The sequence below is a fragment of the Eubalaena glacialis genome, chromosome 5, assembly GCF_028564815.1.
Source record: "Eubalaena glacialis isolate mEubGla1 chromosome 5, mEubGla1.1.hap2.+ XY, whole genome shotgun sequence".
Taxonomy (NCBI): domain Eukaryota; kingdom Metazoa; phylum Chordata; class Mammalia; order Artiodactyla; family Balaenidae; genus Eubalaena; species Eubalaena glacialis.
In genome coordinates this window covers 44162113-44177493 of record NC_083720.1, presented here as the reverse complement: position 1 = coordinate 44177493, position 15381 = coordinate 44162113, and the positions used below count along the sequence as shown (strand labels likewise).

General features: G+C 40.6%; 1 protein-coding gene across 1 annotated transcript in view; it reads left to right on the top strand.

Annotated features, from left to right (window-relative positions):
• Positions 1 to 14958, top strand: part of TAPT1 (transmembrane anterior posterior transformation 1) — a 59186-nt gene extending 44228 nt beyond the window's left edge. Inside the window, exons 8-14 of the mRNA XM_061192118.1 lie at positions 21 to 101; positions 2547 to 2656; positions 4081 to 4140; positions 4527 to 4595; positions 7940 to 8016; positions 11172 to 11332; positions 14163 to 14958. Of these exons, the coding sequence (XP_061048101.1) occupies positions 21 to 101; positions 2547 to 2656; positions 4081 to 4140; positions 4527 to 4595; positions 7940 to 8016; positions 11172 to 11332; positions 14163 to 14380 (776 nt within the window). The 3' untranslated portion in view covers positions 14381 to 14958. The remainder of the gene's footprint in view (positions 1 to 20; positions 102 to 2546; positions 2657 to 4080; positions 4141 to 4526; positions 4596 to 7939; positions 8017 to 11171; positions 11333 to 14162) is intronic.
• The last annotated feature ends 423 nt before the right edge of the window (positions 14959 to 15381 follow it).

Here is a 15381-nt window from a genome sequence, read left to right as displayed (position 1 = left end):
TATGTTAAATTCCTTTTCAGATATTAAAGAACGATTCACAAATTATGTGCTTTTGCTAATAGTGTGTCTAAGAAACATGGAACAATTTTCTTGGAATCCAGGTAAGTAACTCTTAACAAATACGGTGCCTTCCAATTTTACTCTTGAACCAAAAATCATTCTCTTCCATGGAATAAAATGAATATTGCAGAAAACTTCAAAATTTTTAGCTGTTCAACTCTTTGGGTGTTGGAAATAACCGTTCCAGTAGGACAGATGGAGTGTGCTCTCTGTGGTATGGTGGGAGCCAGACCACGTGCCGTAGTGTTTGGCCCGTCATTTCCTGTGAGCCACACAGCATCTCTAGAGCTGTGTACCCAGTGGGTGAGTAGACCCTGTCGAGCACTGCAGCTTCCAAGCCTCTTTGCTGATTTTTCTAACTGTAGTGTGCTGTGGTTATCTAAATACAGTCAGATCTTTTTCATTTTACGGGTTCACCAGAAGAACTTTTACTCTTTCCTAAAATTTATCTTTTACTCATTCACTGCCTATGAATTAGCATTTTGAATAAAGATAAATTAAAGAAATATAATGTAAAGCAGTAAACTTTGTTACTTACACTCTCTGAATCAAGGCTGGCAAGGAAGTTGTTGAGATTCCATGAATTTTCATCAGTCATTCAGCTAGCAGACATTCACTAAGTATATGTTATGTGCTGGGCACTGGCACAGGTAAGAAGGACTCAGATGTGCGTAGGAATCACAAGCTAATAGAGGAAATAGATAGGTAATTATAACGCAGTCTGGTGGTGCTGAAGTCAGCTTGGTGGGAAATGATCAGGTATCTCAAGTAATTTAGAATTTTTTACGTCTGACATTTCTGTATAACCTTGTTCTTAAGCATCGAGGTCATGTTTTGCAGTTTAATACCCCCAATGCCGTGCATGTTATAGGTATTTAATAACTTGTTAGTTTTCAGGTGTGTGTGAAACATCAGAAACAGATGTAGAATGAGATATATGATCTTGGAAATATATTTCCAGGAGTTATTTTCTTGTAGAAAGCATAAAATCAAATGGTATATCTTAACAGTGGCTTGACGTCTCATCTGAATAGATCCAAAGGCTACTTGACCTGTGGTAGCAAAGCCACACACACACACACACACACACACACGCGCGCGCACACACATACACACACACACACACACACACACACACACACACACACCCCAGATTCTCTGCATAGCTGGATTCTTGCTTTATAACTAAGTCAGGATGTCCATGAGAGGCAGTAACGGGCGAGTGTGGCTGGTCCCAGCAGAGCCCGCGTGGGATCAGCAGTCCCGAAACAGCGGTATTGTTGCGCCCCAGGACAGTAATCCCTAAACCTGCTGACAACTGGACGTTTAAAGTCGTGTTCTCATTTGTACTTGACTTCCAACAAGTTATCTTAGTTTTCTTTGCGAGTATGATAAGAGGAACACTTCTTTGTTGGTAAATTCATCATTCTTTCACTCTTTGTTTTTGTTTTTGTTTTTTTTAGGTTTTTAAAAAAATTTTTTTAAACCAAATACCACTTACAGAAGCTTACCCTAAATTCCCAAGATGATGAACAACATAAAAATAGTACAAGCTTTTCTGTATGCTGGGCCCATTGCTATGCACTTTACATCATTGTCTCATTTAATTCTCATAATGGTGAAGTGTAGATACTTTTATCTTGTAGATGAGGAAACTGGAACTTAGGTAATTGCCAGCATCATCTAACCAGTCAGTGGCAGAGTTTATTGTTGAAAGAGGTTCCCTGATTCCCCAAACCTCAACAGGATGTGAAACTCCCTAAGACTGCCTTGTCTTGTCAGCAGGCAGAGCCCCAGCTGTGCTCTCTCCGCCCCACCTTCCAGCTGCCCAGGTGCTGGATTGCTACAGGTCCCTGCCAACAATTCTGATCCTTTTCTTGCTCTGTCCCACTCTTATATCCTTCTTCAAGGTCTAAGGAGGTTATCTGTTGGCATTTTTTGGTCAGGTACTTGGTACTGAATTAACATTTTAATAAATATGGTAAAGGTGAGCAAATCTGACAAATTACATCTGTATGACAGTGAAATAAATGATTGATCAGTATCTTTAAGTCTTAGTAATCAAGGAGGGAAAAGAATTTGTTCAGTTGACTTCAGCACATGTTCCTAGTAGTTATTTACCGTCACATTAAGGCAGCCAGAGAGTTTTACAAGGAGCCTGCTTAGTTAGCCATCCCACCAGTCCTCCCGTGCTGGTCCGGGAAGGAAGCCAGGGGCTCTGCTCACCACTGTGCCCGCTTCAATAGGGGTTGGCACAGAGGAAGCACAGAATAAATACTTGTTGAATGACTTATCCTTTATCTGAATAAAATATGGCTCTTCTGATAATTAATTGAATGCTGGTTCTCTCTCTCTTATCAGTTATTGAAAACATTATAGTTTTGCCCTGTGGAGATTGCAGGTTTCTGTGGTAGCCTGTGATAGGATATTATGGATTCTGTTCATATTAAGATATTTAATTGTCTCTCTTCTCCCCTACTTTATAGATCATCTCTGGGTGTTGTTTCCAGATGTCTGTATGGTGGTTACATCAGAAATTGCTGTGGATATTGTAAAACATGCCTTTATCACAAAGTTCAATGACATTACTGCAGATGTATGTATTTTAATAAGCAGTTCAGTGTTTGGTGTTGACTTCTGGTTAATATTATAAAGTTGTAGAAGAGCAAGTTTACGTTTACTGCATTTATGAAGAAAATAGAAAAGTACTACTACTTTAAAGTTAGAATTATAATTTTAAATTTCTAAAAATAATTGTACTACTGAAAGTACATTATTTCAATATTAAACAGTTCTGGTTCCGTACATTTGGGTAGAGGTATAGATTGACCAGTAGTTGAGATCAGGGTGTCACTAACTCAAAACCATTATAAACGGTTAATAACCATCATAATCTGTCTACTTAAACTGTTTAAAAATCACATTGTTTCTATTTAAAACATGAGATATCAAAACTTCTCTCTCTGCCTAGATTGTTTAATATTTTATATTTAAAAATTGATTCTTTTTCTGTGATTATGAATAGGTTTCTGAGAAGTCCTAGAAGACAAGAGCCTTATATTTTTCTAGTGAAAGCATTTGCTGGAACTTTGAGAGATTTGTTTTATACTATAACCAGGTATTCTATAGAATTTCCAGAAATAGAAATGGGGCTGTAGGCTTGTAGATAAAACGTAGGCAAGTTTTCTAGTGCGGTCCTCATTCCTACCTCCGGACCAAAATGAATAGTAATTTCACCAGTTTTCTAGGTTTGGTTTGGTTGTGCTTTGTCTTACTCTGATGCTTGTTGTTTTATTTCAAAAGGCAAAGACTTAAAATGTAATGCAGTTGCAGCTGCTATAATGTGATGATTGGATTATTGGGTTTCTGAATGTTTTAATATACTTGAGTAAAATATAATTTTGCACTTTTTTGCAAAACGCTGATAAAGTAATTTTACCCTTCACTCTCTTGGCTTCCTCAAAGCAAGAATTCCTTTTCGTGGGATCATTTTCTCAGCAACATAAGTCAAAACTAATAGGATTGATTCGAATACTTAGTGCAGTTTTTAGTGGAAATGACAATTTACAAGTGCCTTCATAACTGTGTTCTCGAATTCAGCTTTATATCATGTTTACCATTCATTTTTCTAAGAAGGCATCATTATCATTAGATATACAGTAATAATATTTTTTAAAGTGTTCATTTAATTTAAATTTTCAGAATTATTTTCTGTGCCTTACACTACTTAAAATAGCCACTCCTCCCCAAATTCTAAACTCTCAGGATCATAATCGTTGAATATTTATCCCTCTTTAAGAGAAACCTTTACAAAGCCTGTGAACTTACCAGTTGGGGGAATTGAGGCTATGTTTTACCCATATTGTAGGAAAACGAATAAGAGGAAAACTACCCAGATGTCGCTTAGTTATTAGCGTCTTCTTCCTGGCTAGTTATTGAACATCTTATCTACAAGGTAAATCTTTCCACATTGTATGTTTGCACTATATTACTGAATATTTCATTCTTACTTGTCTTTAGGTCTACAGTGAATATAGAGCCAGCCTTGCTTTTGACCTTGTTAGCAGTCGACAGAAAAATGTGAGTATTATATTAAAGACATAGTCTGAAGTTAACTGAACAGTGGTTTAATTTAGCATGGGATATTAATTAAGGGAAAGCTAGGTAAACTTCCTACTTATCTCTGTTCTCGACACTAAATGTTTACAAAATAATAAAAATAATACTAATATGTAACATTACATAGGGTATGATTTCTGCAGTGTTGTAACAGTTATGCAGCTTTGTATTTTAAACTTCTTAAGAACATTTAGATTGCCACATCATTTTACTAAATTACGTTATAGGTGCTAGGTTCTCTTCTTGCTCACAGCCTCACCTGTTTATAACATTTGCTAGTGATGAGTGAATTGTACTTTTTAAATGCTGTTTAATCCCATAAATCCTTTTCTCCTTTCTCTGTCTAGGCATATACTGATTACAGTGATTCCGTGGCACGGAGGATGGGGTTTATTCCTCTCCCACTAGCTGTTTTAGTAAGTCCATACTTTTCCCTTTTTTATGACGAGATGACTGTCATTACAGAATATTAATAAATGGATTATCAGTAAGTTTGTTTTAAAAGGACTTGATATAAAAATTAAAGGTACATGACTTAGAAGGAAATTTTGTTTTATAGTATTTTCCTTTTGGATTTTGAGCCATCCAATAGGTAAATGATATTAAGGCTCTATTTTATGTAATGGCTTTCCTGACAAGGAGAATATTCATTTTTGCTTATTCATTTGGCAACGATTTTTCTGTTAGAGTGGAAATACCTAGTGGTAGGCATTGATGTGGCCACTGTAACACATATTGGTGGAAGTATAAGTTGATCCAACATTTCTAAAGGGCACTGTGACAGTATTATGCTTTGATGAAGCAATTCCAGTTCTAGGAATTTATCCTAAGAAAATAGTTATAAAAGGCACATGATGATTTATAGGCAAGGTTATGCATTGCAGTGGCATTTATAGTAGTAAAAATTTGGCAACAGATGAAATAGATTAAATAAATATGGTATGCACAAATGAAGAAATATTCTGTGTTCATTGTAAGCGCTACTTCTTAAGTTTTTTCCGAAGTTTTTACAAGGAGATTTTCTACTGTTATACACAGGAAATATCATATATATTTTTAAATAATAGCACTGAAATTTACTAGATCAACCAAAAAAATTAATCATCAACTTCTGATATTTTAATGAATTGCTCAGAACAGCCTTGCATATAGTTACTATAATATTTAATTAAGGCTGTAATAATGTTAATTAAGAAGATTTGCTGGCTGCACTTATATATGATTATATTCTTTTTTGGGTTTCTTTTTTTTTTTTTTGGCTGTGTTGGGTCTTTGTTGCTGCACGCGGGCTTTCCCTAGTTGCGGCAAGCGGGGGCTCTACTCTTAGTTGGAGTGCATGGGCTTCTCACTGTGGTGGCTTCTCTTGTTGCAGAGCATGGGCTCTAGGTGCGTGGGCTTCGGTAGTTGTGGCACGCGGGCTTCAGTAGTTGTGGCTCGTGGGCTGTAGAGCGCAGGCTCAGTAGTTGTGGCGCACAGGCTTAGATGCTCTGCGGCATGTGGGATCTTCCCGGACCAGGGCTGGAACCTGTGTCCCCTGCACTGGCAGGCGGATTCTTAACCACTGCGCCACCAGGGAAGTCCCTATATTCCTTTTTGGCTACCTATTCTCATATCAAAACAAATGCAACCATCTTTTTGTCAAAGGACATCTGAAGTTCTCTTATAATGCAGAGTCCCACAGAAATTAACTAAGAGATGTATAAAGAAGTTGTAGATTATACTAACTGTAGTTTTGACCAGCTTGCCTAACTTTTTTTTAGAGGATGGATGATGAATAGATTTAATGTTATTTAAACTTCAGCAGGACTCTTCTAATAACCACATCCTAAATGTTTTCAGTTGTATTAGGAGCTTGTTTTTATTATATACTAACTAATTTGGCTTTCTTTTGCTTGGGAAAAGGAGCTCCTAGAATTTTGGAAAAACAGAAAATTTTTCAAGAGTAAAATTATTTGTTAAAGGTTTAAGAGATTGATGAAATAGAATTTAAAATTTTTCTACATTTGTTTTCTGCAACTGGAAAAAGTATACAACAGTGTGAGAATAAACCTAGTTTGCCTGACTTTATTTTTTTTTTTAAAGGATTGGTTAAGTGGTTGGATTTAAGTGTGTCCCAGCTTTGCCAAATAATAATTATTTATCTAGTAACTTATTTGCCAGAAAACTCGATTCATAATTAGTATGAATTTTTTAAACTAGTAGATTTTTTAGATTTTTCTTCAGTCTTTGTTTTACTCTTTAAATAAGTTTTTATGGTTGTTATACGAAAAGATTTAAGTTTAATTAATAATTGATTAGCAGAACACTTCTGGGAAACCTCCTGTCGTTTCAAAGGGGATTATGTAGTTATGCGAGGATCCAGCAGGTTTTCTTTTGCAGCGCTTTTCTCACAGGGCGCCAGAGCGACACCCTAGCTTTGGTAGAAATCTAGGGGCCCTGAAGAATAAGCTGAGGCCTCAGTAACTAAGATAATTCTTTAATTAAGGCCAAGAGTGGCAGTGTTTCCTTGTAAATGTTACCTTTGGTCCTAGAATGAATTCATATCCAAGAAAAGTAAAATAAATCATGTTAAGGTCTCAAGGAAATTGGACTTGGGACACATGTATCTTAAAGTTACCTAATAATATACTGGGTAAAAATGAAGTCATTTAAGCCTTGAATGTGATCATTGGTTTGCCTTTCATATTAATGAATAAAATTCTAGAACCATGTTACTTTCCGTCACAAATGTTTGTACGACAGGTCATTTCCCCATTAGAGACTGTGACAGAGATGAGGACTTCCATATCTTTCCTCATCGTGAAATTTTATTGAATATATGGCAGTCCATTCTGTCTGTCTTCTCCCAATTGCTCTTTTATTAAAAGCATTTTTAAAATGTCATTTAAAATGTATCTTATGATATTTATTTAGAGACCCTTCCATTTGATGATAACATTACTAGATAAGGTCAGTTATTTTCCCTGATTTTCTATTTTCACATAGCAGTCCCCCTATACCCTAATATGTGGGCTCATTATCAAGCTGAACCTATAATGTGTAAACATTTTCCAGCGACAGATCCCACCAGATTTATTCAGCAAACTTCCAAGGATAATGCTGTTACTCCTATGTTTCTGTGAGATAAGTAAGAAAATAGGTGTTTAATCATAACTATCCAAAAGAGGCAGAACGTTTCTGGCCTTTAAGTAACTAATTTTGTAATAGTATTTAGTTTTTTTAAACAGTACAAACCCCCTAAGTTTCCCTTTTCTCTCTCCCCCTGCAAGTCATTGGGGGTTCTTAGAGAGTCAAAGAAAAAAGGACAGAAAAAGCAGGAGGGAGGGAAATGCCCACTAAATGCTTCTAGCTCTGGTAGGGACACATGCAGCAAGATGAATTCATTTGTATCTTCCAGAATAATTTTCATTTTAAAAGTCAGCTGATTTGCATCTCTGTTAATAAGTACAGGTAAACATGTCATTCATGAACTAGGTACAGTGTCTGACTTTAGAGTCAGCAGTTGAACGTGGCATTAGCCACAGACATCCTGGATTTGTCTAAAGAATCCAAATCTACCACAGAAGCTGTCACAAGCAGCCAGATTCTGATATGAATCAACAAAACTAGAACTGCTTTCTTGAGTTTAGACAAAGGCCACAGGTATGTGCCCAAAGTGTTAAAATCTGCATGGAGAAATCTTTATTTAAATATTAACTAATAACTCTGTGTTTGTATGTTTTGTTTATGTGTTTTGTTGTTTTGGTTTGTTTCTGGCTAGCTCATCAGAGTTGTAACAAGCTCAATTAAAGTGCAAGGAATCCTGTCTTATGCCTGTGTCATACTCTTCTATTTTGGGTAAGATTAACCATTCTTGAATATGTTTTTGGTTATACAGTAAAGTATAAATGCAAGATGTGATGGAAGCTAATAGCAGCTAAATCATAACAATATGCCCATCCCAACTGTCTTGGAGGTCTCCCTTGACAACATGTATCTCCAAATGTATTTGTGACTCAGTTATATTCTAGTTAAATTAAATATGCTGTTTGGTAGTAGTATTAATAGCACTTTAGATTTAATTTTAATCTTTTAGTGAAATCACTTAAAGCCCTTTCTGCCTAGGACTTAAGTTTCACCCATGTTTTATGATAAAATCTGCCATTGTAATCAGATATTGTTCTATGTTTTAAAAAAATCTTTGTTTCTACTATGTTTGTCATACTGATTATTTAGCATGCTCTAGGCCTATGTCATATAAACCCAAAGGAGTTGCAGAAATGTATCATTTCTCTGCCTGTGACTGGTTAAACTTTTATCTGCAGATTTGTTGGTCTCATGCGGCTTATATCTTGTTGGGAAAGACAAAGGGTAACAAATTAACAACTAAAATACTTTAAGATAGTAATAAGCGGTATGAAGAAAATAATATAAAGAAGGCATTTTGGCCACAGCTAGTTTTTTCACGACGTGAACTTATGATAAAGTAGCCCCGCCTAGCTTTAGGTTTACTTACTTTAGCAGAAAGGGACCCCATCCCTGGTCCCTGTGCTCACATGCAGTGGCGCATCGGGTGGCGCATCAGGAGCCGTGCTCTGGGCGGCAGTCAGAACTGAGTATCTCGAGAGGAGAAAGTGAGGAGAGGATGAGCGTAGCGGTAGTGACCTCAGCCAGAGAGTCACCCAGAATCTGCCTCTGGGACGAGGTCCGCTTTCCAGAGACATCTGGGTATTTCCGGTTCCACGTTTTGAGTGTGTTTTCTACACTGCTGTCTGCCTGCCAACTGACTCGGCAGGTGCTCCAGAGGTGTCTGACGCCGGAGCCCAGGAGCAGTCAGTGTTCACCGTCTCCACCAAGTATGTGAGTTACAAATAAGCTTTCCGCACCCTCAGTGCCGCCTTCAGGCTACGCGGCCAATGTCAGTGATGCCCAAAGCAAGATGTGGTTCTGATCAGATTGCATACCATTTACTGTTTGAATGAACATAGAAACGCTTTACTGTATTAAGGTAACTTTCATCAGTTACTGCCATTAAAAAACGTGAGATCCTCCTTCCCTGGCACAAATGCTCACACTGCCCTCCGAAGTTCTTAGTATCATTCCTTGTTTACCTCCACCCTGCCAGGCAAAGAGCGTGGGCAAGGATGGCCGGCGGTCCGGCAGAGCCTGGGAAGGGCCTGGGCTTCAGCTCTGAGGGAGGGGAACCACTGGAGTCTTGCGAGCACAAGAGGGCTAGATCCATCTGGCTTTTTGCAAGGGCCACTCTGGCTGTTGTGCAGAGAATGGATTGGAGTGTAGCAAGGAGAGAAGCACAAGTCAGGCCAGGTCAGGAAGCTGTTCCAGTCGTTCCCAGGAAAGGTGACCACAGCTGGAATTGAATGGTGGCAGTGAGTGCTAAGAATCTGTCAACTAGGGATACATTGAAGCTGGAGATGTACAGGACTTGCTGATGCATTGACTGAATGTGAGGCGAGAGGGAACACGAAGCATCAAGTGTGATCACAGAGTGTGGGGCTCAGGCAGTTAGGGTGATGGGCTGGCCATCCACTGTGATGGGGAAGCCGGTGAAGACAGGCACGTGGGGCTGGTTCGCCTTGGTTTTTTTGGAGGGTTGGGGCTGGAATCTAGAGTCCTGTTTGGGTTTTGTAAGCTTGAGATCCTACTAGACATCCCCTAGTGGTGTGAAGGAAGCAGTGGAAGGGCTGAGTAAGGAGGGCGGGGGAAGTCGGGGCTGGCGGTAAACCTGGAAGAGTGGCGCACGCACGCGGAAGGTCCTTGCAGCCTTGGGTCCATGTGAGGCCCTCGGTGCTCCGGAGTGGGGAGTGGGGAGGCCGGGGAGAGTGAAGGAAGCCTGTTTGCTTCTTGTTTGACCTCCTTCCACGCCCCTCCTCGGACTTCCCCTCACTGACGCGTAGTTCCGTGTCACTGCCAGGATTGGATTTCGTATCAGGCCTAAGGAATAGCCACCCACATCTTCACTCGCTGTAGAACTGGCCGTGAGGTCCTTGGTGTTGTGCCATTTAAGGGCCCCTATTTGTGTGACGATACCAGTGTGAAGAGTTTTTTTCAGAATTTTTGCCAGATTTGTTTCAAATGCCTAAAAAGGTTATGTACCTTTTGGCCCAGAAATCCCACTTCTGTAATTATGTATTTTGGAATTTATCTTAAGGAAACACAGATTTAACGTAAGTTTTCCTAACCAGAAACTTTTTAATAGAAGCAAAATATTAGAAATAGCCTAAGTAACCAGAAATTAAGGGCTTTGAGGGGCTTTGTTATATGATAACCAATATAGTGCAGCATTGTGAGACCATTAAGATAATGTCATTGAGGAACACCAGCGGTTCTGGAGAATATTCATGATGTATTGTCATGTCAACGACAACGATGGTAATAAAATGACAAAAGTTGTTGGCATTTCTATGTGCTCAGCACTGTTCTGAGCACCTTACTGAAATCACCTCCTTTATGGATTAACCTGTTAAGAAATTCACTCAGATCCACACAGGTCCTGAGCAGTGGAGTCAGGATTCGAACTCAAGCACTTGGCCCCTGGAGTCCCTGCACTCGCTCTGAACTCCAGTCCCCTACTGCCTTCTGAAGAGACCCCATTTCTGGACAGTGAGAAGTATGAATAGACGTACATTCAGAGCAAAAATGACTGAAGGATAATATGCCAAATGTCACAGTGATTTGCACTGGAGTCTGGCATTATAAGTTTTTGTTGTTGTTTTTCATCTGCATTTGCTAAATGTATTTGTTTTGTAATAAAAGAATAAATGTCAAACAATTTAGAACCAGGTGAGACTTCTAAGTATAATTTCTTCTTATAATGAGAACTAAGGAGTTTTTCAAACATGGTCCCCCGTGGTAAAGAAGCCTCCAGAAACTCGGGTTTTGCATAAGGAACTGGGCCCTGCGGCGCCTGGGTGATCCTCTCTCCCCCTCCCCTCTGCCTGCCCAGTGACTGAGAGGGACTCCAGCGGTGGTTGGTTGTTTCTTTCCGGTTTTAGGTTGATATCTCTGAAAGTACTGAACAGCATTGTCCTGTTGGGAAAATCATGCCAGTACGTGAAGGAAGCCAAAATGGAAGAAAAGTTGTTTAACCCTCCCCCAACCAGCACTCCCAGCAAACCATCCAATAAATCACAAAATAAATGTAAACCCTCTCAAGGTAGGTTTGGTTCTTTTTATCACTTCTATGAATCATTCTATAATGAATTAATTGTCTGAACTCTACTTAATAAAAAGATCACTGTTCAGTCGACGTTTAGCAATGCTTTCAAGATTGGATTTCACTTTGCTTAGCTGTTGATTTTTAATGTTTATGCTGTGGATCTCATCACAGGTGCCCCTAACGCAGTGCTCCGAGCTTTTTCACTCCTTCGTTGGTTGTTCGGTAGATGATTATTGGGCACCTGTTACCTGACAGGTCCAGGGATGCAGCAGTGGGGCAGGCAGAGCTGGATCATCGGGGAGAGAGAGGGAGTGGGTGTGCACTATGGCAGGTGGCTGTCAGTGCTGTGGAGAAAACTAAAGCAGACTCAGGAGAGGGACTGTGACGGGGGTTGGGGGCACTCCCCAGCGGTGAGCAGCCGGCATCCGGGCAGAGACCGAGCCTTCCAGGGAGGAGCCTCCCAGGCACAGGCCATGCGTCCAGAGGCCCCAGGCAGGAACGTGCTTGGCGTGTCAAGGGACAGCCTCTCCCCCGGGATCGGGAGGGACTGGAAGGGGGTCCAAGAGGCTGCCCAGGGCTCCGGGTCACCCAGGGCCCTGTGGGCTCTCGTGAGGATCTCAGCTTTTCCTGTGTGAAGGGGTTGTTGCAGGGCTTGGAGCGGAGGAGTGACACGATCCAGCAGACATTTTAAAAGGACTGTTTTCAGTCTTTGTGGAAATTAACCTCAAGAAGGGTGAGCCCAGAGCTTCCCTGGTGGCGCAGTGGTTAAGAATCTGCCTGCTAATGCAGGGGACACGGGTTCGAGCCCTGGTCTGGGAAGATCCCACGTGCCGCGGAGCAACTAAGCCCGTGTGCCACAACTACTGAGCCTGTGCTCTAGGGCCCGTGCTCCGCAACAAGAGAGGCCACTGCAGTGAGAAGCCCACTCACCGCAAGGAAGAGTAGCCCTCACTCCGCAACTAGAGAAAGCCCCCGCACAGCAATAAAGACCCAACGCAGTCAAAAATAAAATAAATAAAATAAATTTATTAAAAAAACAAAAAAAGAAGGGTGAGCCCAGAGGTGGAGGCCACTGGGGAGCATGCGAGCGGGCAAGCTGACCAGATTCTGGTGGATTAGGAGGAGCCCAGGGCTTGCCAGTGAGGTTGTGCCGTGGGAGAGGAGTTGAGGATGAGTCCAGGGTTTCTGGCCTGGAAGATTTGGAGGAAGAACTGGGGCAATGTGTGTGACAGGTAGTATATGAGATGCTGGAGATACAAAGGTAAATAAATCATGCTTTAGGGCCTCACAGACTGACAGGGGAGACAACAAAAGTGGATAATCCAAATTGGTGAGTGAGGTTATAGACAGGGGCGTGGAGGGGACAGGAGAGGGGCCCTTCCTGGAGGTGGTGACGCCTGAACTAAATCCTGAAGGGTGAGAAGAAATAGGCCCAGGTGAAGATCGGGGCACGTCAGGAAAGGGACCAGCATGGGCTGAATCGTGGAGGCCTGAAAAAGAAGAGAACTAGTGGGTCAGTATTCCAAGCATCGAGTTTGTTCTGGAAGGAATAAGAGATGAGACTAGAGCTGGGCCAGAGGCCAGTCTGAAGAGAGAGCCATGCTCGTCATGTATGCTTTATTTTAAAGTAGAACAGAAACTTGTGATTAACTTGAAAATAATTTTTAATTTTAAAGAACATATAAATACCATTGGTAATATGGGATTGCATTTGTTTCAGCTACTTGGATAGTTCATAATGGGTCCATGTGTGTTCTGTTAGGCTAGGCTCCTTCAACACATTAAGAAACTAATAACCATCGGTCTTGCTTTCAAGAAGCCTCCAGTTGAAGAGGGGATAAAACCTGTAGCACTCACTGCAGTTCAAGTTCACTGGATCCAGAGCCCTGTAATAAGAAGTGCATTTTGGGCGAGTGCCTTTGTGTCTGGTTAGGATGTTTTGGAGGTCGGGAGACCACTGGCCAGAGACCATTCAGGAAGATATTGCAAGTCGGGCAGCTCAGGCCCAATTTGCATATGAAAAGAGCGGCTGGCTGTCAAGACAGCATGGAGTCCATCATGTTCTAAAAGAAGCAAAGGACAGCAGGAGGGAGGGACAACCAAGAGAGATGAATGTATTCATTGTCTCAACCGTGGCAGTGGTTTCAACAGGTGTATATATGTGTCAACACTCATCAGATTATCCATTTTAAATATGTACCACTTGTGGTATGTCATCCTTACCTTGACGAAGCTGCTCTTATAAGGACTGAATGTATGATTCAGAGATTGGTGGGTCCAGGCCCCCAGACCACTGCTCCTCAGGCCAGGCTCAGGATCCCCATGGCCCAAAATAAACAGAGGTTTTGTCCATTGATTTGTTTTTATTTCTGATTTGGACTTCCTGGACATGAAATGCTGACTATGTCTAATGTGACTACACATAAGAGGTGGAATGGATTAGAGTCTACTTAGCCCTGATGTCCTAAGTTTAGGAATCAATGTTAATTTTTCAGCTCTGGCAACAATCTTATTATTGGTTTTATAGGAGGAGGGTTGTTACGTAGGAGTTCTGATCTTTCCAAAATCAGGTAACTGTTATTTGTGTGACATGATCCACATAATAGCTTTTATATAAAATTTTGGACGAGGAAACAGAAATAGTGTAGCCTCTAAGTTTCATTATAAGCTCTGGGGCTTATACAACTTGCTATTTGGCTGTTATTCACTTTATCCAAAAGCATGGATAATCAACACTTTTTTTCAGTACCACTATATTGGTAAGCTTGTGGTTATTATAAGCTGGGGGGAAACCCTTTTCTAATTAAATGAATCTGTTTTTCCACAGAAGAAAACCTGTCTGCTTCGGTCACCAGCCAGCCTCTTCATCAAAAGGAAAATGTCATACCACTACTTGTGACAAGCAATTCTGATCAGTTTCTGACAACTCCAGATGGTGACGAGAAGGACATAACGCAAGAAAACTCTGAACTAAAACACAGATCCTCAAAGAAAGATTTGTTAGAGATAGACAGGTTCACAATTTGTGGAAACCGAATTGACTGATTTCTGTAGCTGCGTGTGCCAAAGATGCAGAGTCCCGGGGCAGCAGATGCTGTGCTACCAGGACAAACAGATGCTGAAAATGGCACTTAAATATTTATTTAAGAACTTAAATTATTAATGGAAAGCAAATCTTAGTGTCCTTCTTCCAGTGATGTGCTCTGGCTGAAGGTCAGGTCACGTGAGTCAGCCAACAGTGACCTCCAGCCTTGACTCCTTGGAAAACTTGACGGATTAGGAAAAGTTCCTCCTGCTTGGCAAAGCAGCAGAGTCTCTCTGGGCCCGACAGGAGCAGCACGGACATCACTTTTGCTTTGTCAATCTGTGCTTCCAGAAGATCGGATTTTGACGTGAGTCCTCTTCAGTATAAGGATATACCTGGAAAACTGTGAAGCTCTTAGCACGATGCTCCCTTTCCAGCCTCACTCTGTTTCCACAGTTTTCAAACGTCACTTCATCTGCCAAACCATTAAAAATAATAATAGTAATTAAACTTAAGTCAAGATAAGTGTTCTTACCACCAGAATAATCTTTGAAGATGTACCTGAATTAATCAGAATAAAAAGCTACCTTAAATAAGACATGATGAATAGTAGCATTTTATAGAGAAAAAAAGACCCTAAGCCAGTTTATTTAAAAAATATTAATTAATGAAGGTTATGCATCACTGAGAAAATGTTTCATAATTTTTCAGTTTACTCTACAGCAAAACGTGAGCTGTGTATTGTTTCATTGCAGTGGATAAAATAGGAATTCCCTTACAGAAAGGCACTTTTTATACTGAGAAAGCGGAGCAGTGTTAACTTTAATGTATAGTTAACTGGTTTCACTTTAAAACTAATCAATTGCTTCCTAAACTGTTACAGTTAAAAGGATTTGGTGTTGAACAGGCTGAAGAACTGTCAATATACAAAATTCAAAGGTGTCGACTTCAAGTGGGTTTTCCAAGCAACAGTTTTGAAGTCCATCTTCTAGCGGATGGGGCAGCATCTTGCTCCGGCTTC